The following is a 24,460-nucleotide window of genomic DNA, read 5'->3' on the forward strand; positions in this document are numbered from 1 at the left end:
GATAGATTTTCAAACACAATGGGGTAAACCTGTCGTAGTGTTGTGATTATTCTCTCTCATGCTCTCTTTCTTTCTCTCCCTCATTCCTTTCACTCTGTTCTCTCATGCACTTTTAGGGTAATTGCATGAAATAATTCTTCCTCTGAAATGCAGTGGCATTCATTTAGCTCCCTGGAGCTGTCAGTTCTACATAGACTGAGTGCAGAAGAAGAGAGGAGGGATTTCATACAGATAATCAAAATATTCACACCCCCCAAAAAAATGCAACTCAAAAACCCTACACCCCAAACCAAGCAGCAACACTTAGATAGCCTACGGAAAACATCAATGATAGACAGAGGCTTGGGATGCAGTCAGATGAAATTAGGAAGCAGATATGAAAGGGCGAAGAACGCACACACGTGACAAACACATAACGCACAGACATGACTACGGGGCATCACACGAAGGACACACTTGCGTGGTGCAAATGAACACAGTGCAAAGGGCCTTGAGTAAGCACTGATCAACCTTGCTCAAGATTGCCTCATCAGCGTGCTGACGCTCCAGAATTAGACAGACCTGCTGAAACTTTGGAACTACGGTTACGGGCAAAACACCATATGGACATAGCTGTATTGCTCCCAGGACGTGGGCCAACATCTCTTCACAGCACAGAGACTTGACACGTAGAGGCAGCTTCATGACTGAAGGAGTCCCTACGCTGCAGTCTGCTATAGGGGTTAGGTATATCCACAGAAACATAAAGGTCTCCAAGCTTGGTGAAGTCCTACAGAACTTCCTTTCCTCTCCTAAAAAAAACCACATCACTAGAGCACTGGGTTGAGGTCAGACCTCTGAAGGCAAAAAAAATTATTTCTGAGCAGTAGCAGAACAACCTGAAACACACTCTGTCAGATGCCAAGTAAGCAAATAGCCCCAAAATACATCTAAGTACAAAAAGCAGTCTTTTCTGAACTGCAAGCAACCAAATGAGAAGTCCTGAAGAACACCGTGACCCTCACAGAAACTCAGCACAGGGGAACAGCACAGGGCTAAGGCTGAGATGAAATCAGTGGGCAGAGGTGACATCTTTTCTTAGACTTAGCCATGCAATATTCATTTAAAAATAGAACTTCCGTTTACAACCGGTTCGAGTTTTGTCCTCTTGTGGCTACAGCCACGATGCTAGCATTACAATGGGAGTAACCTTAACCAGGTGCACATCACTGCCCTCTCCTAGCTGGAATGATCTTGCCACCTACGTGGCACAGTCCATGTGTCACTAGAAAATTAATAATCGTCAAAGTAGCGAGTGCAAGTAGTTTCAGAGCAAGACGAAAGCTACCCTAGCTGCAACTGTGCAGTTCAGACAGCCAGCAAGCCAGCCTCCTGCAGCCCTCGGTGGCCACAGATTTGCTGCGATTATGTTCCAGTTTAGCTAGGAAAAAAAACACTGAACAGTCAATCACTCTGCCAATAAAAACAGCAGGCTGTTCCCAAGGACGGGTCAGAGAAGGGCAACTGTTAAATTTTTCAGAGAGCGACTTCTAACAAAAATGAGCTCAGCCCTAGCAAGCCCAGGGCTTCAGCTCGCTTAGCAGACCTCTTCTGCCTACAGTTCTTCCTGAGGTGTCCTGGTCTTGGCTGTAATAAGAGACACATCCAGGATGCTTAAATCCCTGTGGATGAGTTATGCCTATTGTAGTCACGTAAATCATATCCAAAACAACTCCAACACAATTCCAGTGCAATTTTGCATTAGGGCCACTCATTCTCGCCTTTTTGTTCCTAGTGATGGCTTTAGCATCAGCTTATATTCATGCTTCTCTTTGTGCAAGGGTACCATGCCCATGATGGACTGCAGGTGAGCGGGATGAAATGAAACCCTATTGATTAACAAAAAAACAAACAAACAAACAAACAAAAAAACAACACACATTTTCTGTGTAGGTAAAACCAATGAATCCAAATGTTGCCTCCTTTCTCTAATAAAATAGGATCTCTAAGCAACTCTGCTAGAGTCTCTGGGCATACGCAGCATTTCAGGGATTGCCAGCCCAGGTTTTTTTTGCTCTTATCTTTCTCCAGCCAGCCCTGCTCCCCATTGCCTGGAAACCCTGTACACTTGACCCTCTCTAGCTGTGGGCTCTACCTGACCTGCTGCCACATGTGGAGATGGTGACAGGCTGACAGAGAGTCAAAAGGGCCTGTCACAAAAAGTGATCAGCCAGAAACTGGCAGCAGATTTATGTCAGGAGGTTCACGTTTTCCCACGTCGGTGTCTCAAGAGCTTGTGGTGGTGGACTAGGTGCACAGTGCTTATTTGGACTCTCAGGCTGACACCCAGCCTTCGGTGCTTGGATCCTTATTGCACCAGCAACCCGGGGAACCGTGTGTTTGCTGGGTGTTCATAAACCAAGAGCAGGGAAACATTAAAGCTAGTACAAAATGGTTGCCTCCTTATTAAACTCCAGGAGCTTTCCAGGCACCTTGTCCTCGCTTTGTGGCAGCTAGATGCCACAAGCAAGGGTAGACCCCACGACCTGACTGCTCTTTATCTAGTTCTCCCCTTTTTCTTGGCTGCTTTAAGCATGTCTTGTTTGTAAAAGCCTTAGTTTCTTTAAGGTCCAGGGGCAGTCAAACAAAGCCTAGGATATGGGAAGAAGAAAAAAAAAAAAAAAGCAGCCTGTGCTGGTTGTGAGCTGTCCTTTCCCCTTATCGTGACGGGGCAGGGGGGGATGCATCTCTCCCGAGGGAAATGGCAGCTCATTTCTGGCACCACTAAAGTATTTTGCAGCCTCTGGCGTGGGTGGGCAAGTGCAGGGGCAGGTTAGGAAGCTGGAACCCTGCTAAATCAGAGAGAAACTCCTGATCTATGATGGAATTTGAGCACCGAGCTGTCAAGATAATTGAATTTATACAGTAATTCTTCTTCCCTCGCTAGAGATTTTCTTCTTCAAAACTTTCCACAAGAAACTCTTCTGGAAGGAGAGAGGATTGATGCATGCACCATCCCCACACCATACAGCTCAAGGTTGACAGATAGTGGGAATGCTGACAGGGTGGGAAATGGGACAGGGTCACTGGCTGCATGCATGGGGTCCATCCTGCAAAAGCAGGGGGGTGCCAGGCAAGGCACACCTCTCTGCTCGAGCTCTGCCTCCCTCCCCGCTCTCAAGGTATCCCACCTCCTCCCTACCCCTTCTCTCTCTTTACAGCCCTCTGACTCATGCCCGCCTGCAACATTTCCACCTCTCATTTTAATCTTCCTCCTTAACTTTCATTTTTTCTGTTCACCCCTTGCCTTTCCTTCACTGTTTTCCACTTTGCCTCATATCCTTCAATTCCCTTCCCAATCCTTTCTTTCCTCTTTATTCTTTTTGTCCCTTTCCCTACGGATCACCTTCCTGCTTCCTCCTCCAACTCAGTCTCTGCCTTGCCGATAAACGTTAGCCTGTGCCCAGGTAAGTCTGCTCAGCTAAACACTCCAGAGACCTTGAGCTTAACAGAGACAAGACCAAGCTAGAGCAGGGAACAAGCGAGCAATTTGTCAGCACATTGACCCCGTCCAGAAAGCGCCTGGTCTGGTGTACCTCCATCCCACGCCAAGCCACTGGAGCGGACAGCAAGCACCCGGGGACAAGGGGGCACGCAAAGCGCCAGCATCGCCAACTTCCACTGCTCTTGAGGTCTCAACAAGAGCAGAATAGCTTCATCAGCTATAGCTTGGCACTTCTTTTGCTCCTCTGCACCCGTGAGCTCGAGAGCAGGCTTGGATCTGTCTTAGCACTCTCCACTTCTCCAGCAGCAATGAAACTCAGGAGAGAAGAGCGATGCTGATTGCCCAACAGCAGAAATGCACGGCCAGCGTGGCTCTGTGCCAGGCACAGGAGAGCAGGCGGGCCAGCAGGATAGAGGAATAAAAACTAAGGCTATTTAAAATAGACACAGCGAGAATATGAAAACCATGTAAGGAGTCCAGAAAATTCAGACTTCATCTTGCTGTACGTGTAACCCAAGATAATGTACTTATGCAGTGCCTGGCTAGCGGCTTCCTCGCAATTACATTCAATGAAATCCGTGATTAAAACAGTTCAAACATTACCATTTACCTCTTCATATTTACATCTCCTTATACCTTTATTAAATACTTATTAACTTTCCTAATCTTAGCTCCTGAACTTCTATTTGCTGAAAATTAGCAGCCAAGAAATAATATTTAAAATGTATTCTAGAAGCATTCATGAAAAATACCGAGGCAGTATTTTTCTCATGACACAAAGCCAATATGTTTTTGTCAAATTCAAAAGCTGCATAATTCCCCTTCTCTGATAGGGGTTTTCAATTGAAATCTAATTAACTGCAGTCTAATCAATTCATATTTCTTTCTCAAATTTGGGTTTGGCACTGAAGCCAGAAACTTCATGGCTGTGACTTCCTAGCTGTAATTTCAGGCTTGCTATGAGTCTCTGTGCAAAGGGAAGCTTTTCCTGCCTGTGGATTTTTATTTGGTCCTTGCATCTATGAGCACCTGGCGTGACCAAGGCAGAAGATTGTTTGGTTGCTCTCTGTTCCAAATTCCTTCAGCTTCTCAGCTATATCAGGGGTCTAACCCTGATGCGCACCTATACCCTGACTAGATGCGATTTAACCAATGTCTTCTGTGTACAAGAATATGCCTTTCTGTCCTCAGCTCTTTGATTTGGCCATCAAATTCCACAAACTGGAATTTCTACCACTTCAAAGACCCAGAACATAGGAGTCGCAGGGAAAACATAAGACTAAATCTGCCAGTTTTCCCTATCTGAATTTTTAATTTGGATATTGGCACCAAAAGTTAGAGCTGACATCTCTCCATTTACCAAGGTGTCCATCCCCTGATACGTGAGCCATGTGTGAGCCATCCCACAGCTGAAATCTCCCACCTGCAGTTTGTGGGGTGGCAGTAGGAGACTGATTTACCCCTAAATCCTCCCACCTCTGTAGTACGCACCAGGACGAGAGGAAGGTCTCGCTACCTCTGCTCTGGCTTCAAAGACTGTGGCTACAATGCAAAGAAGGAGCAAAGCCAGTCCTCTCACTGGACAATATACTCCAATGGTGCTGTATCTCCCCTCTCATATAATGAGCCGTTCTAACGAAAGGAAATTAAAATCACATGCATTGCTAGATCCACCCAGTCCTGGCCCTCTGTGGCCAGAGATGTAGCAGTGGGCAGGGGACGTGGAGAACAGGGCTGGCCAGGCTCCCCCCAGGGCTCTATTAGCTGAATCTGTGGTATGCAAAAAAAAGGAGGGCAGGCAGCAAAATCCACTTACTGGTGCCCACGACTGCCTGGATAGTGGGGATCATCAGCGTTGGAGCAACAGCAAGGAGGCAGGAGGAAGAGCACACAGCTGAACAGCTAGAGTATGGGGCACGTGTGGCATTCAAGACACGTGTGGCATTCAAGACACGTGTGGCATTCAAGACACGTGTGGCATTCAAGACACGTGTGGCATTCAAGACACGTCCTGTCAGCCCTTGCTAAGGCTGGACGTGCCCTAGCTTGTACACAAGGAGAGCTGTAAGCAGGCAGGCACCAGTAAGGGATGAATCCAATTTCTCACAAACCCATCTGGAGACGTCAGAAACAGAGCCAGGAGATTTGGACAATCAAACAATTTGCCTGCCCAAATGCTAGGCAAGAGAGAAGGACTACTTCTTCCACCCCGAGTCTGCAGCTACAGGACACACACGTACCAGCGGAGAGAAAAAACACACAGCACGTGCAAACAGGCTACTTGCCAGCCCCAGGACTGCAGGGCTCCCAGGTGAGACCTATTTTTTTTTAAGCTATCTGCACCACACCAGCCCTTTTGCTCTACAGCTGGAGCCACATCCTTACTTGCCCCCGGAGGTCCCAGGGGCTACGGCAGAAATTAAAGCCTCTTTCTAGGCGTCCCCTTTTCCCTGCTCAGAGAGTTGTGTTGTGGCCCGTGCCCCCATTTGCTTTGCTTGCTCACGGTTGGAAGAAATCACAACTTTTACCAGGGCATTGGGAGCGGGCAGGGGCTTCAGGCAGCACGGGGCACCAGCCCATGTGGGGGGTGCTGAGCAGATGCAGCCCCCCCCCCCCCAGCCACATCAGGGCCGCAGCCACCCAGGCACCCCTCCTTAAAGATGCTGTCTTCACGGGTGCTTCGGCTCCCAGCTGACGGGTTATTCGGACCGGCTCTTTTGCCCTACGGACATGGGTCAGCCTGCGGCGCGGGAGGCAGAGGGCTGCCAGGCAGCCCCCAGCACTGGACCTGCCATCAGCTCGCTTGATCTACACTGGAAGAGCAAGCCGCGCAGGCATTTGCACGCATTTTGCACGGTTTGGTGCCTCCGGGGCCAGGCTTCAAAATGCACCCTAAATAGATGAGCCAAACTCCTTTCAACACCTACCGTAGAAAGGATGGAATAACATCATATGGGATGTGGCCAGACATTACACAGTAGGCCTCTAAATTGCTCTGCAAAGCATGGTGTACTCAGCTAAGTAGTCCTGCTTATCTCTTTTAAAGTTAGAGCTCACCACGCTGCAAAAAGACAACTCGGTGCTGACATAAAAGCCAAAAGATAGAAGTAAAGAAAAAAAAAATCCCTTGCTAGTAAAACAAGGACTGCAAAAATTACATCCTTTTTTCCCCTTTTATTAAAAAAATGAAAGAGGTTATAATTCTGTTAGTAAAAAGACATTTTTTCAGGGAGTGATAGATCAATTACTAATTACACAGTCAGGTCCAGAGCTATGATGCTTAGTATTCTTAAAAAAAATAACCTGCAATTGTCCCCCCCTCTCCAGTACAAAACATTCTCTTTTTTTTTTTTTTACCCCCTTTATTTTTTAATTGCTCTGCAAGCAAAAGCTGCTGAAAGCTTCCAGAGCCTGTGAGACTGGTCCCTTGCTGCCTAGAATGTGATTATTTCACACCCCTGAACTCTCAGATTTTTCTCCAAACTGTGTACTAAGAGAAAACATCAGAGTTTCTTAATAGTTTTGGAAACATGATATGAAAAGACATAAGCAGGTTTTCACACTGCAATAAGAAAGCCAGAGGGACTCGCCAAGCTCAGATGACTGAAGACAAGTGACGGGACCTCACTTTTGAAAACCAGGAGTCTGAACACAGGCTCTGAGCTCTGTATTTCATTGCTTGGGGGGGCAGCAGGGGGAGAGGGGAGGAAAAAAAAGGGTGTCTGCATTTTGGTCCTGCAAGCCTGCTGGTATTGCCTTTTTTTTTTTTTTTTTCCCCAAATAAAGCTAGAGATTCACATGGTAGGGAATTAGCTTTTTAGGGAGGCAAAAAAAAAAAATCAGAGGCAATAATTGAGAACTACACATAACACATGCAGGGTACCACTGCCTCCTTGTTTTGATTCTTCTCTTGTGTGATTCATTTCATTTTGATGACTGCTTTCATTTCAATATGTTGCACATCTATGGATAGTTTTACTAGGAGAAAGCCAATGAAATAATTAGTATCATTAAGGAGGAAAAAGTGAGAGCCTGTTGGGGGGGAGGGCTGTGCTGCTGATATTTCTGCCTTTGGTTAAGATGCTATTTAGCCTGCTGCTTGCTGGTTTCCATCTTTATCTGATCACTGCTTGAAACACCTAATTGCTGTATTTATTACAGTTTTCTCTAACTTGCCATAATTTCATAGAAACTTTCATTTGGCATCGAAGATTAGCTAACTAGGATTTTCTGAGCATTCTGCTGTTTACACTGCTGCTAATAAGTATTTAATGGTCTGAGATTTTAAAGTCATAACTATGCAAATTCTGGCCAGGTCCCTGAAGGACCATAGTTAATTAAAAGCAAACAGAAAGCAAGAAGATTGGCCACAGACTTCCCCGTCTTGGGAGATTAAGGCCAACCGGTGTGTTTCAGGCTAAGCGGCATCTTCCCCGCGTGGAAGGGCACTGTGCGGTACCAATTTTGTTTTCTGGGAACGGTGGGCGTTTGAGGCTGGGAGGGACTGGTACCTCTCATCCTTCAGAGAGCTTCCAGCCTCCTTCCCTGGGCTGAAATGCAGAGGGATGAATTTGGGGCTGTAAGTGTAAACTGGTGGCTTCCCGGTACAGAGAGAATCGGTGTTCAGAGGTACGCATGCTGATGCTGCACAGGTTTGAAAAGAGCTTGGATGGATGGATTTAGGAAGCAGCATCACTGCAGGTTTATGGAAGAAAGGACACAATATCTCAGGAATTAGGGGAAGCAAAAATCAAGGACAGTAGATAACTATCAGAGAAAATACAAATAATAATAATTATTTCAGTTAATAGAGAGCAATACTTTCCAGGGTCCCAGTGTGGAAGCTGCATAAAAGACTCCTGAAGAAGTGACTAGCCGAAAGGCACAGGGAACGAGAAGAAACATTCTGCTCAATCTACAGGGCTATAAGGCATGCCCGAGAAGGGGTCTCCAGCTGTACAAAGATGCCAGAAAACCCTCTCCAAAGGCTGCATAACTAGCCAGAAAGGAAAGGATGCTTTGGAAAAGAAATGAAGATATCAGGATAGCTGTGCTGCCATACTAGAAGTGAAACGAGATAAAAAAAGCAAACTTAGGAAGGCTTTCAAATTTCCAGGACAATATTTACCCATGATGATGCATTTTGAAATTTATTGTTTTTCTTATCATGACATGCCACAGGTTATAGACGATTTCTGAAGAAGATGGACAAGAAATATTCAAGCTGAGCTCCTCAGTGGCCCATCCTGGCCAACACGCAAAGGAGATGATGGCAGAATCTGGTAACGAACTGCTAGCTTGGCCAGCCACATAGGGCAGGAGACTTGCAGAGCACTGGGTTACCCCTCGAGAAGCAGAAATATTAACCAGCATTTCATTAGAAGAAGAACTAGTTTTTAGGGAACTGAGATAGACCAGTCAGGAGACTGTTAAATGAAAGACTAAAGGGGAAAGTGACGAAATTAGGAAAAAAAGTTAATTCTAAAGCCTCCATGTCAAGAACAAAACTAATCAAGGCACTAAAAGATGTAAAGAGGAGAAAAACGGTATCGTCTATACACCAGTGCCAGGGGCCTGAGCAATAAAGAGAATAGGAATTGTTCATTTTACGAGCATAAACAGCCTAAATGGCATTAAGAAGGCCTGGTGGGAAGATCTGCATGAAAGGAATATTAAAATCAAGGATTTTAACCTAGCTAGGGAGGCTCAAGTGGACAGAAAGGGAGGGGGAGTAGCACACTCTGTCAAAAATGGCATTTTCTAGTACGGAATCAGTGACAATTTGGAAATGAATACTTATGGATTAATTTTCTGCCATATAAAGTAGATAATTCCTCCCAGCTAGAGAAATGGGCTGACAGGAGCCTCATGAAATCCAACAGAAAAATGCAAGGTCCTGCACTTGCGCTGGACTGACCCACTGCCTAAGGACTGATGGGTAGTGGGCTCTGCTGAAAAGGACCTGCAAGTCCTGGCGGACAGCAGGCGACACGTGGACCACTTGAGGAAGGCTGATGGCATACCAAGCTGCACCAACAGGAGTGCAGCCACTAGATGATGGAAGGGATTATGCCCTTTGCACTTGGTAGACCACCTCTAGAATAGCACATTCAGTTTTGGGCCCCCCAGTACAAGGAAAGATGTTGATAAACTGGAGCAAGTTCAGTGGAGGGTCACCAAGATGCTCAGGGGCTGGAGCACTTGCCCTGTGAGGAGAGGCTGAGGTGTGGGGGCTTGTTCAACCTGGAGAGAAGATAATTTTGGAAGGACCCAACAGCAGTTCCTTGATACCTACAAGGAGGTCAGTAAGGAGATGAAGCCAGGCTCTTCACAGTGGTGCATGGCAGGAGAACAAGACAAAAAAGACATAAATCCAAGCATGGAAGGGAGGTTCAGATTAGTTAGAGATAAATCAGCAGTGGGGCTGGGGCACAGAGAGGCGGTGCAGTCTCTGTCTGTAGTGGTTTTCAAGACTTGACTGGACAACTCTGAGCGACCTAACCTGAGTTTGTTGTTGGCCCTCATTTGAGCAAGAAGATTGGATTGGAGACCTCACAAGGTCCTTTCCAACCCAAATTATCTATGATCCTCTATGTCCAGATCATGCTAAAAGACAGGCTGACTAGCTAACTCTCTTGGTATTGGTCTGTAATTCATAGGAGAAGAACCCTCCCATTATCCATCTGCAAGAGTTGAATTTGGGCAACATGTGTTGGTGACACCTGTATTTCCTTGCAATTTCTCAGCATTTACAGTGATGTGCCTTACAACTCAAAGAAAATTGCATTTAAGGATGGAAGATACAGAGATTGTCTATTAAGCGCTTTCTTTTTTTTTTTTGTATCATAGAACTTAAAGCAAGGACTACTTGATTACATGTGTTATGTACAAATCAAATAAGGTCATCAGCAGTACTAGATATACTTGGTGGATTAGAGAGGCCATATTCATGAAGTTGAAAACACACAGAAACAGCCATGCGTCAAACCAGTCCAGATAACAACTTTAATTCATGAACTGTGGATGACAATCAAGTGGTGTTTAGGAATATTTATCAGGTATCCAAAAAGGTTCAATAGAGACAAGAAAGATGAACGGGCTAAAAAGATAACACAACATAAGTGAAAGCAAAAGCAGCAATGTAATAGCAATGGAGTGGAAGTTGATACCAATGAATATAAATTAGGAGATGGAAATTGTAGAAAATTTGTTAGAGAATTGAACAAGCACATAAAATGGTACAAGTTAATCACTGGAACAAGAAAACAGAATTGTCACGAACAGTGTAAAAAGGCAGAAAACTTCAATTAAAAAATAAGTTCTATGAGGGAGGTCAGATGATGTATGTGTACCATAGATGATAATGTGCTAGTTTCAGCTCCAGCTGTGATCAAGTACTTTAGGCTGTGCCTAAAAAGAAAATGAAAATAGGAATATTCTAAGATAAGCAGGCCTGAACAATTTATATCCAAGAGTTTTAAAAGAGATGGCCAGAAAAGATTTGGTCCAGTACTGATGATTTTTGATTAGTCTCAGAAAACTGGGAAAGCATCCAAGGGTCAAAGAAATTCTGATGTTGTGCCAGTACTTTAGAAACACAGTGATCTCAATAGGCTGACTGGACTGATGCTGATCACAGCACAGTAATGAAATCGCCAATACGCAGCTTTGATAGATTAAAGGTGGATAATAAAATTAACTATAATCAACACAGGTTTAAGGAAAAATAGACATCATCGAACTAATGTGCTATAATTTCTTATGAGATTACAAGTCCGGTTCACACAAGTAATTATGTTGATATGGCTGGAGTGATATGAAATCATGATGACATATATTAGCTGAAGAAAAACTGGCTAAGTAATAAACCTTACATGCAACAGTAAATGGGGACTCATTCGTGAGCAGATGTACTTCTGTAATGCACAATTCTTGCCACTCCGTTCTTTATTTATTTATCACAACCTGGCAGAAAATTAAAAAAAAAAAATCACTAATGGATTTTGCAGTTGAAGCATATTTTTGGGAGAACAGAAAAGAAATGAAGAGGACAAGTCAGCGATATAGAACAGTATGAACTGCTTTGGAAATGCAAATAATATGCATTCCAGCATGAACAAATGGAACAGCATACATCTGGGAACAAAGTTTTCTGTTCCTACTAATAGGAAGGGATTTTCTCTCTTCAGAAGAGGAGACAGAGGGGAAAAAAACCCCAACCAACCAGCCTGGAGCCAATGGAGAAAGCAGCTGAATTAATTGATAGGGAGATGCTGTGATTGATTAGATGGGCTACTGCAACACTTGGCTGTAGGAGCTAGGAAATTTCAGGCTGGAATAGAGAGACGATATTACTACTGAAGGCACTGAAGCAGCTGCACAGAGTACTGTGTCTTGTTCTGACGTCCACCACTTTTAAAAGCTGTTAAAAAATACTGCAAGTATATCTCAAAATGCCAAAATATACAAGTCATGCCGTTCTTCTCATCAAAGGCAAGGTCAGGATGGGATTTGACCACAGCTTATGAGATCTACATGGCAAACTCCAGTGTGATAATGGAGAGAGGCAAAGATGGGGCATTCTCTGAAAGATAGACCAGCCTCTCCTCAGCCATTGGACTCCACGCAGCAAGTAGTTAAGGAAAGATTTTGGACGTATTCTGGGCACATACTTGTAATCACGATCATCCCCCCAGCCATGTAGTGAAGCCCTCTCCCCCTTAACCTACCTACCCATTTACTCAAGTAAATTGCGTACCAGATCATGTCGTGGGGATGCCACAGAAGAGGGCACAGACAGATATAATTCCCACCACAGATCATTAATTACGGTACTTGGCTCAAGAAAAGCAGAACAACCACACCCTTAGTGGAATTAATACCCCCAATGCCAGGTAGGTTGCACAAATTCACTCCTTTCCCAGGGACCCTCAGGACAGACTCATGTAAAGGGACATCTCCCTTTCCAGAGGGACAGTGGCATCATCTCCAACCGCATGTGAACACAACTGTCTCACAGAGTAGAGCGAGCAGGAAAAATTGCTCACTTTTTGCTAGTGAACTGCCTAGCTTGAAAAGTTGAGTGTTAGCCTGGAAATAAGTGACTCTCCTAAATTCATGCACATATAGACACTGGCTGACATTTCCAATACGATTAGTGTTGCCATTATCTCAACTTTCAAAACGTAGTAGGCTCTCAACTTCAGGAGGCTGCCCTCTGAAGTTGCCTCAGATCAAGCTCTCCAAATGCACCCATCACTGTGGGAAACAAATGACGACAGACAAGACCTAATCACAAACGCTGGGGAAAAGGGACTCCCACCAGGACAGCTGGTGACAAGCACAGTCTGCTTGAAACGTCTGGGAACTTGCAACCTCCTGCTGCCAGTGAGCAGTTGGGAACTGGAGCACTGACAAGCTGAATCTGCAGCCTTCGTTGCTTGTGCGCGCAAGGGCATCAGCAGTCTTCAACCCAAATTACCTTGCTGGGTTTTAGGAGCTCTGAGGGGAACAATGGGAAGTGTTGACTTAGGACTCTTGTTTGGGGTTTTTTCTAATCCTTTCTGAAAAAAACATGTTGAAGATGGTTGGGGGAGGGAGTGTGCGAGGGGGGAGAAAGTTCTGGTGATGTCAGCTCCTATTGCCATGGAAACGGAACATTTTTAGTGACAATGGAGTCTTCCTCCTTGAGCTGCTGGGTTGCGTGGGGTGCAGGGGCAAGCAGGGCAGGGGCACATGAGGGAATTCAGCTAACTAAAACTATAGCTTCTGGCTTTCCAAGGAAGTGAGGAGAAAACTACAAATGAATGCCCGAATACATGGTTTATGTAACCAAAACACCGTCTGGGGCAATAGCAGCAAATAGTCATTATGCTCTTTGATGAAACATGCTGTCATACAGCTAGCCAGATGGAGGTACCTCAGCTGCCCAGGAACACCCGACAAAACAGTCCCTCGCCTGCATTTTGCTTTTCCATGCTACAGTTTATTCTTCCAACCTTTGCTGCTTCATTGGTGTTTATTTGGAAAGGGAGAAGGGGAAAGAAGGGGATGGGAAGTACAGTCCTTGTTCTTGAAATTGAGAGAAGCTGCAAGTCTTCTATGCAGTGCAATACTTCCCAACATCACAGGCGTTTTCTTGAGAGGCAAATTTATGACCTGCCTTGCAGGCAATGAAAGTCCAGGACTATGAAAAGGAGAAGGCCCTTAGAGAAAACTGATTAGCCTCTGATTGGGATCTAACTCACTGGCATGGAGAAAACACACAAGACCTGAAGCAGGATGTCTTCTCTTAGTCAGAAGTCTAAGGCAGCATCTGGACCCAGAGCAAGCTGAAGCCATGATCCAGGCGTGGGACCAATCAGGATAAAGCTTGGGGCTTAAATCTTAGGTTAAATAAAAGCCTACAGTCTGTATGTAAGGGCAAGTTTGAGCCTTGGATTTGATTTAAACAGTGCAGACAAATTTAATGAATTTCAAAGAATAATGAATTAATAACCACAAGCTTTTATAACTTGAAATACATTATATAGTCATTAGTCCTATATAACTAAATGGAAAAATCTTTCTTTAGCAGAAGTCTTTTGAGATCAGATATTCTAATGAGATTACTATCATTTCAGCCTGACACCTCATGAGGAGAATTGTATAGAAATGAGGAAACAAATTTCTTTTAGTTTTGGACCTGAAATGAAAAGTCCTCCACGCTGATTATTTTATATCTAAGGAGTTGATTCTGTCTCCTTAGCATTGAAAGGAGTTCAGATATGGGCTTTTTTCCTAGTACTGCTATCAGATGCACAAAAGACTCACTCTCTCCTCAAATTTCTGCCAGCAATGGCGACAGAAGGAAACACGTAAATGGGGTTTACTCCCTTCTCATCTAGGTAGCATGGAATTCACTTGCTTCCTGCATGGAGTAAGCACTTGAGCTCACTCTCTTTCATTTAGCATTACCCTATTGATTTCTTCATCTCTCCAGATAGCACCACTCCACATACCATGCTTGCAGGGACACCAGGTAGAGCAAGACCCCCAGTTCCCAAGCCTTTTACCCCATACACCAGCAATCTTGTGCCCACCCAGAGCAGAGCCTTCCTCCCAGCACACCGCAGCACATCACCCTCACAGAGGAGCACCATGGGCTCCAAGGTCCCCCTTTCAAACACACCCGTTCTTCCCTTTCCTCCGCAAAGGCTGCTGTGGTAGGGTCTTGCTTTCCCTGCATCCAGTAACCAGCAATTTTGCCACCAGGAGCTCAGGCTAGAAAATACAATGATCTGGCTTTTCTCACCACCATGTGCCAAGCGCTTTAACTTAGCCTTTCCTGATGAACTCTCAGTCCCCATGCCAGGGCATTTTAAATCAGATGGTAATCACAGCAAGCTCAGCCACAAGAAAGGTCTTCCCATCTCACTCATGTTAAATTAATTTAGAAAAAGCTACAGCTTTCATCTGCCTGTCCTCCTTTCATGCACAAGCTGGCCACGGATCAGCCTTCAAACTTTTACAACTGAACTGAGTTTGAAAGTCTCTGCTTCCCCCAGAAGCAAACAATTATATGCCCCTCCAGAGGGAATGACTTTCAAGTCTTGCTGTAGAAGAACTGTGTCAAAAGCAAATATAAAGACAGTGCTGCTCCGCACCGCAGGGGAAAACTCTGCAAAGTGAGCTTGAACTTGCTGCTGGCTCAGTCAGTAATACACACACTTCCAGGTGACGAACGTGGGTAATTCCTTGCTGGGAAGAAGAGGAAAGTGGGGGTTTCTCTCTGAAAAGACGTTCACTAGCTTGCTGGGAGAACAGCAATATTACACATTTATTTCTGACTTTTTTTTTTTTACTGTGCCACAAGGCAATCTAATTGAAAATGGACAAATTCCAGAAGAGCACATGCCCACTGGTATCAGAGATGGACATTTTGCTGTGATTAAATAGGCAAATCCTGGTAGACTTTCCACTTCCTACATGCAGAGGGGAAATCAGAGCTTCACCATAGCAACTTTGTTGTTAAAAACACTCAAATGTCAGCTTGTCCCAATAGTACTGGGGGTAAGGCCAGTGCAATACAGAGACAAAAAGCCCAGAGTAACAAAAATGACATTTCTACCTTTGAAACACTGCTGCTGGAAACAGAGAAGCTAGCTTGGTTTTGGTAAAGGTTACACCTCTTCCACTCATACATTTTAAAAAAAAAAAAAAAAAAGCAAGCTTCTGAGCTAGCTCTTCAGCTGGTACAAACGAACACCCTCCTCTGAAGTTGTGCATGATAGATGGCTGCACATCAGCTGGGGAGCTAAGCTACCTTGTCTCCTGTTTCTTCCATAGACTGCTAACCCTGGCACGTCTGATTCCAGTTCAGCAGATGTACTGGAATAGCACCAGAGTGGAAACTTTCCCCTCAGTTACGTCATTTCTGTTCCATGCAAGACTCTAGCAAACACAGAATAAATAAACCCAGAAACTATTGACCTACCCAGCCATGACAATGAAGAAATCCAGGCGGTTCCAGGTATCTCCAAGGTAACACTTCTTGCCAAAGATCCCCAGGGCCACCATCTTTAAGACCATTTCCATAGCAAAGAAGATAAAGATGAAATCATCAAATACCTGCCAAACAGAAACCCAAGAGCACATCTGATAAGCATTCTTGGCCTTGGACTTTAAAACACAGAATGTGAGATAAATGGCTCAGCTGAGGACATAGTGCAGCTTCACACACAGCTTGGACAGCACATACCAATCACAGATGGAGGCTTCAGATATCTGAACATCACAGCCTCAGCAACACTATAGATGACAACCTTTGCTGTCACCTTCTCTTTGGGGAAGCAGCAAGTACAGCTAGTACATTCACAGGCTGGATGTACCCATGGCCCTTCTTGGCATATCTTTTATTTCTTCTCCCTTTGGGCATCCTGAATGCCACATTACCTGTGGACTCAGTAGTACCTTTGCTCCTCAACAGAGTAGCAAATGCATTGGGGGCTGCTATTGTCTCCTGCCTGGATGTTGTAGCCTTAGTTATTTCTCCCTAGCTTACCTCTGAGCTATGCATCTTGTAGCTGTCTATGTCAGGAAACCCCTGCTTACGCACAGGATCAGGAAGGTTAGCAGCTGTTCTGTATTGCACGGTCACAAGTAGACTTCATTCGTTATCTGTGTCTCACCCCAATCCCCTTCTCAAAGCAAGTTCTTGCCATTTTACAACAGGATAGCTTACTGCCAGGGACATTCTTGCCCACCTGTCTAGGAAGGTGTTACCCACACGCTGAAGGAAAGCATGCGTGAAAACTTCTGACTTGGACTGAGGCACCATCACAACAAGAAGGAAGTCTGCTTACCTGTAAGATTTTCCACCTGTCAGAAAGGCAGTCCATATCCTCACAAGGCTGGTACATCCCCAGGGTAACGCAGTTTAACAAAATCACCATCATGCTGACACACTCAAACCAGGTGGAAAAGAGTCAAGGAAAACTTCTGTAAAAGCATCATGGCTGAGATAAGCTTGCTCTAGGCTTGGGATGACAAAATAGGAAGATTAAGGGAAATAACTGCTGGTAGGCTGATTTATTACATTCTTATGGTTTTTTCCCCTTAGTTCCTCACTACTCCACTCCCAGATTAAGCCAAAACTCTTTTGAAAAGGGGAAAGTAGAGGTAGCACAAAAGCCTAAGGTATTTATGCAAGTCAAATCATTGCCATAGTTAAACACATGCTCACTCCTCTCCTGTTGGTTTGTCAAGTCCCTTTCCTTGTTGGCTTACTGAATCTTCCAAATATATGGAAGAGACTTTCCAAGGTGGCCTATACTCAAATGTAGCAGAGATCTCCATGATCTAGGAATCTAAATCAAAATGGACAGCTGGATCTCTATGTGAGCCTAGCAATTGCTGCCCTTCTGGGAAGGGGGTACAACACAAGGCTAGAAGTCTCCCTATTCCCTTCTAAGAGGAACTTGGAGATAAAGAGTTGCCATGTTAGAACAGGTCAATGGTCCATCTAATCTGTTAACTCTGCTTCCAGCAGTGACCCATGCTGGATAAAACTCCACAATGTGCCTAATTAAGTTATTCAATAACCATGGGGGGAAATTGCATTTCTGACCCCAGCTGGTGATCTGTTTATGCCCTAAAGCATGAGGATTGATAGCCCTTATAATTGTTTTCTCAACTACACTGGTGTCCGTACAGATGCTTTGCTTATTCATTTGAATCCTTTGTTGATAATCTTACTAAAATATCTGCTTCGATAATAGTTGGCAGCCATAAGCTACATTGGCTAATTATACTTTACATTAAAAATTGTTTCCTCCTATTTATTTTTAATTTGTTGCCTTTTAATTTCATCAAGTGCCACTTCATTTGTATATTAGAGAAGAAGATAAAAATGGTGTATTTGTGTGACCTTATCTACGCTCTCCACACCCTCTACCTGCCTGCTCTTCACCATCGCCTCTCCTCCTGAAGGAGTCTTAAGACCTGATACACACTTATCCAAGAACTCATTTACAGTATTTCAGCTCTAAAAGTGGGCATGTTTCTGTGATATCTTTCCAGCATTTGCATTGCAAAGCAGCGATGTAGATCTAACGAGAATGGACCTCCAACCTCTGGCAGAACTGTCCTTCTTGGGTATTTTAACACACCTCACAAACATATCCGCTCAGTTTCCATGTTCAGACAATTTTTTTATTATTATTTAAAATAACAGAACCAAGAAATTATCCATTTAGCATACAACCCACTGAGTGTGCCCATTTTCAGTCCTTGCAGAACTGAATCCAAAACAGTGGCCTGTATCTCTGGTCACTTCTGAAAGATACTCAACATCTATGGTTTGTTCTGAGCAACTCTTCCATGCTCATTCTCTGACAGTGATTCATGACTAGCCCACACAATCTGATCTAGAAGATTACTAATTCTTTCTCTTCTCCACCTGGTTTTTGGTGAGCTACCTTCAGTTGCAAAAATCAGACAAGAGCAGGGCACCAGCTCTACTGTGCCAATCATACTATGAGGTGATTTCAAGAATGTGTTATCACTACCCCTCACTAAGATAATCCCAAGTGCTGTACAAAGTAATGCACATAGAGCCCACCCTTGATGTAGGCTTCAAAACCAGAAGCCTTTTCCAAGAGGAAAACACCAAAAGGGCACAAATAAAATGTTTGCCCTCAGAGGTCTACACAACACAACTTGAACTTTCCACCCTTCTCTCTCTTACATGTTTCTTTAATGATCTGATCCAAAGCCCAGGAAAGCAATTGGAGAGGTTTCCAGTAGCTCCCACAGGCTTTACAGGTAAGACTGCAATTCTCTTCTGGACTTTTCAAAATCTGTTCAGCATCATCTTTCACAGAATTACAGAACCACAGAACTGTTGAGGTTGGGAGAGGCCTCTGGAGGTCATCTTGTCCAACCCCCCCGCTCAAAGTAGCATCAACTACAGCAGATCACTCAGGGTCGCTTCCAGTTGGGTTTTGAGTATCTCCAAGGATAGAGACACCAGAACTTCTCTAGGCAATCTGCTCCATTGTTTGACTATCTACACAGTGTTTTCTTACATTTAAATAGGATATTCCATGTTTCAGGCTGTGCCCATTACCTCTTGCCCTGTCACTGGGCACCACTGAGCAGTCTGTCTCCTTCACTCGTCCCATCGGGTATTTATACACATGGATAAGATCCCCCTGAGCCTTCTCTTCTCCAGGCTGAGCCATCCCAGCAATCTCAGCCTCTCCATTTTGCAGCAGATGCCTTGACAGCTACTGGAAAGGCAGCACCAGCAAAGCCATGACAGGGGGTATCAGTGCTGAATGACACTCTTCAAGGGGCCAAAAGAGTTTTGACGTGGGCTGAGCCAACGGCTGCAAAAGTCCCTCTCCCTAGGCATAATAAGGCAGACAGGAGAGGTACAGACAGAGCCAGTGCTTAGAACAGCCCTGGATGAAATCAATATGTAAAAAATGAAAAGCTGAAATTGTTTTAAAAGCCAAGGTTTTTTTCTTCAGCAAACATCCAGAAAACATGACACAAGACACCCGGAGGCAGGAGGTACTACTCTCCAACTGCAGCCAAACTCAGGGAATTTAGGCAAAGGGGCTCGAAGTCAGAGGCTTATTTCAGGCAGATCTACGTTTGTGCACATGCTTGGGCAGCAGCAACGCACGGGTGGTCAGGATGGTCCTGTGCTCCCTTTGCTCCTCTCATTCCCTTTGCGGTGCCCCCGCAGACCATGGCAGGGTGCCTTCAGGCAGCCGGCGCGACCCCAAAGCACAAGACCTGGCCAGCCACGGCGAGCGCTCCCAAAGACATTGCAATTTGGGCCAGATGTGCAAGGCCCTCATCTTCTTGCTTAAAAAGCTGTGGCCGACTGCACTCGATTTCTCCTCCCCTGCTTTTTGGACACCAGCTCTCTGAAAGTTTGCCAGCAGTGTTCAGGCTTCCTGAGGACGCCGCTGAATCGCTGGCTGCTCCCGAGCTATTAAAATGACATTAGGAAAAGCTGCCGTCCCATGGTTTTCCTTTCAGAACAGGCAGGGAACCTGAAAAGGCACATCCAACCTGCAGCGGAGAGAGGAAGAAAGTGCGAAGAGAAAAACGGAGCATCTCCTGCCCCGAGTCAGGAGGGGTTGCTGCCTGCTTGGGTCGGTGGAGGGGGTAATTAGAAGTACCTGCTGCCTTCAATGTGTCACCGCTGTCAACCACAGCGACTGCCTCCCGTCACCACAGCAACAGCCTGCAGCCAGGTTTATCATCTTTCTTTCGGTGATGCCTCCCCCTCCCCGCATCCTTCACCCCCTCCTTTTCCCTGTGCCTGAGCCTGTAATTAATTTCGGCTACTGACAAAGCCGGTCTTCACAATCTGCATCATTCAGTCAGAAGTTTCATTATTAACTTCTTTCAAAGTTCAAGTCTCCTAATTACAAGTGAACCCATGTACATGCTCGCCCCCCCATACCCCAGCCCTTCCTCACCACTGCTCTCCCTTCCCACGGCCCCACTCCCAACACCTTTTCCAGCAAGGTCTGGGACCTCCAACAGGTTTTGGAAACTAAAAGACCACCCAGGCATTTCTGCCAAGGGTCAGCTTCTCTCTCTTGGACACAAGATGCTTCAGAGGAAGGTACCAGAAAACTCACAGCAATCCACTATGTAATAACTTGCCCTTACAGGGAGGTTTTTGTCCTAATGGTGACAGTTCACAGTTGATTCAAGCCCTTACAGATAAAGGAGTCATGGTGCTCATTTGAAAAACAAAAAAAACAGTAAAGGAGAAAGGTTTCCTGACTCCTTTAACTATGGGCTGTTCTCTTTATCCACATAACTGTCTCCTTGTAAAAGTCCTGTTAAGCTCTTGGCTTCAGCACCGTCTTGTGGCATCAAGACCCATATCTAGGTTAATTATGTTTGGCCTAAACCACATTTCCCTGTACTGGTTCTATAGCTGGTGCCTGTCTGTGGCAGTGACAATTTGCTTTGCTGATGGGTCCCATCCTTGTCCCTCCACACCCTGAGCAGGGCCCGGCCAGCTGCTGGCCAGGGGCAGCCACCATGTGTCCATCGACCCTCCATCATGTTCTCCAAGGGACATGACAAGTCCAGGATGGGGAATGACTCAAGGGGGACGTGCATCACCAGCACACACCAAGAAAGAACCATCATCCACCCCAAACCATCTGAGATGGATTCAGGGCCAAAAGCCACAAGTTACAGGACCCTTAAGGAGATCTACAGGTGTTTGAGAGCTGGATGTGTTGCAGTAGTGCTTGATAACATGACTGTATAATGCGAGATGATGTTAGAAACAGGTAATTGTTAGAAACAGGTAATGGGGTACAGGCAAAGCTTTTGGGCTCAATTCCTGAATGACAAATAGCAGAAGCAAGGTATGCTGTAGTGGAGCTGTAAATAGCTTGCACCTGGAAAACCAGGTACCACTTCATGTTCTTGGGATCAGCCTCAATCTCTGCTTTTTACCACTGACAAAAATACATCAGAGCAAAACAAAACAACGCTTTGGGGTCTCATCTCCTCTTCCTCCTCCATCATCAGCTGAAGAGTAAGTACACCAGGCACAAAGAGCTCCCCAGTGGCTGGCGCTCCTAACAGCACAGAAAATATATAAGCTTTACAAGCATGACAATCCCTCGGTCTTTCCTGTCGCTATCTCCAAACCCCTCCTACGGTATGCCTTGTGCCAATTCACATCTTGAATCTCTCAGACCTGTTTAACCTGCAGTAGAAATGCCTTGGCTACAAAGCACTTCCAGCAAGGGGGAAAAGCCAGCGCTGGGGCGTAGCTGGTCACAGCAGCACCTGTTCCTGCCCCAAAACAGAGAGAAGGTCCTGCTGCGGTAGCGCAGTTCAGTGACTGAACTGCAAACACGGAGCCCCGCGCAATGCACCCCAAACACCAGCCGCCCTGCACACAGCTCCTTGTGACCTCCCACCTCGGAGCAGCGCCAGGCAGGCACAGCTGCAGGCGAGACATCACCTCCGCGCGATCGCTCCTCTCTGCTTCCCCCTCGGGCTCCTCTCCACCTACCTCTCATCCCACCATGCTTCCCACCACCTAAATGGCTGCACGCTGCGATTCCAGTTTGTGGTGATCGCATTTTCTTTCCCTCCTTTTGAAATAAGTTAAGGACAGTGCCACGTTCGCTCCTTACTTTCCTCCCCTGCTTTGGGACCCTCCTGCAAGAAGCTGGTAGGATGCTGTAACTGCAGCAAGACAGTTAATGTTTCATTTATAATGGAAGGAGTGATGCGTGTTGTGAAGGTCAGAGAAACAAGTAGCTCCAGGAAAAGAACTGCTTATTTTCTCTGTCCCTCACTGCTGTTGGCTTTTGCAGATGCCCTCACAGGTGAGTTTCTTCTCCCCACCACCACCACTTTTTTCTTACCCCCACTCACTTTTTTTTTTTTCCTTCTATGCTGATGCATAGGACTTTCATGGTCTTTTCCCACAAAAGAAGCTGACAGAAGCAACAGGGTTCTTTCTCTTCAGCCTCAATCAGCTAAGCTAACCCACTAGAAAAAGTTGAATGTAACACCTGATGTTCACTCAAAGGAAAATACATCTCAAAATGCGTTTTGTGTTCAAATAGATCAAAACAATCAAAACATTTCTCAGAACAAAAAGCTTTAACAATCCTATTTTGGTAAGGCTGAAACATTTCTTCTTTGTCTTTTTTAGTGCAAAGAAATGTTTCAACATTACAGAAAAAAGGTTGTGTTTTTTGACCTGACTTAGAACTCTCTTTTTTTTTGAGTTCTGAGTCAATTGGGAATTAAATGCCAACACCCAGCATTGTGATGCTGGGATTTCATCGTGGCCAAGCCATAGAGGGCAATTTATAAAGCCTTTTCGCAAGCCCTCATGGTCAACATGCTCCAGGTGTTCCCAGGTCATGCAATCTCTTGTACATGTTTGCTTCTATCACATCATCATTTATACGTTCTTCTCGCGGAAGAGGAGGACCTGAACTTTAGACAGCCAATATATGCATCGCTAAGGTTTTCAAGTCTTTCACAATATTGATGCCAAGGAAAGGACTGCAGTACTGCCAAACACGGCAGGACTGATACATTGATTTGAGAGGCACTAGGGAAGACTTACATGACTGGTAATGGTGTTACTAGGAGGCAGGACAAGAAACTATAGAAAAGGGAGGCAGTAGAGAGATTTTAAATGCTTGGCAATATTTCCATGTTTCTGCCCTTTGGAAGGGACTTTACATCAAGAACAGATCATTAGAAAAGAAAAAGACTCAGTTGTATTCATATTAAATCAGATAAACACCAATAAAACAAAGCACCATAGGTCAGCCTCTCTGATTGGTCTAACTTCCCAGGTCTGCTCACACAGGCTTTTGGCTGAATAGATCAAATTCAGATTTAGCTTAGATACTAACGAGAACTAGGTCAGTTGTATCTTGTACACTACATCATATCCCCCTGGGGAGTTAGGTGAGCGTTGAAGACAGCTTTTGGAAAGTTGTTTTTGCGTTTGTTTTTTTTTTTAGTTTTTATTACAGAAACAAAATTAAGCAAATCTCTCATTTCTTAAAACTCTTTCCACAGTGATTTATTCAGACCTGCTAATTGCATCCATTAAACTCTCAAGTCCAGTAAAACCAAAACTAATAGAAAGAAATTTAACCTCTGGCAGGAAAAACATACAATGGGGATTAAGAGGCTAAGAAGGAATCTGAAGAGCAAATAGACAGAGGTATTAATGCAATGAGACAAGTCTTCAGATATTCCAGAAATAGGAAGCCAGCAAGAGAGCTCTGACCTACTGTAGGGCCACAACAGGCCAGAGAAGGCCTTTAATCAAACGGGAGGCTGCAGAGAGAAAGCAAGGCTTCTTTACGATGCTCTTCACCACAGCAACCACAGGAGAGCCTGTCAGTCCTAAAGCCAGCACGAGTTATGCCAAGAATTCTGGCTGGCTGTCACACCACCTGGATGGATACACATTGGTCTTTTAAAGCAACCTGGTGTTTTCTTCAGAAGAGGTGTGCAGATCCCACTGCTAATTATTCAAATATCTCACAGATATCATGCATCTTCATCCATGCTGCTACACAGCCCTACTATTAATGATTACATCCTGCCCATAGCAGCTGGGCCCCAGAGCTTCTCTACTGATAATGACCCACCTCCAAATTGCATCTAGCTTTCAGGGTGCAACAAAGCATCTGTTTAACAGTGTGTAACATTCCTACAAAGCTGTTTACCATAGGAAGCATGAAAAAAATATAGTATCTAGAAAAAAACCAAACACCCAAGAATCTTTTTTTAGGTCAGAAGAAAGTAATTACCCAAATTCAAACTTGAGCAGGGTATTAGAGGTAATGACTGTTCCTGGAGAAAGAGCTTTTTAATATCTCAGATGGCTGGGACTGCGGCTGCATGTGTTACTTGCCAGCAAAGCAATACTCCACCATGCTGTGGGATCAGTTCAGG

The 24,460-nt window shown here is 45.0% G+C and overlaps 1 protein-coding gene across 1 annotated transcript in view; it reads right to left on the bottom strand.

The window, feature by feature from the left end:
- Positions 1 to 24,460, bottom strand: part of CACNA1I (calcium voltage-gated channel subunit alpha1 I) — a 172,771-nt gene that overhangs the window by 74,550 nt on the left and 73,761 nt on the right. Inside the window, 2 exon segments of the mRNA XM_030041229.1 lie at positions 15,960 to 16,093; positions 16,828 to 16,939. Coding sequence (XP_029897089.1) covers positions 15,960 to 16,093; positions 16,828 to 16,939 — 246 coding nt within the window.

The sequence above is a fragment of the Aquila chrysaetos genome, chromosome 17 (genome assembly GCF_900496995.4).
Source record: "Aquila chrysaetos chrysaetos chromosome 17, bAquChr1.4, whole genome shotgun sequence".
Lineage (NCBI taxonomy): Eukaryota > Metazoa > Chordata > Aves > Accipitriformes > Accipitridae > Aquila > Aquila chrysaetos.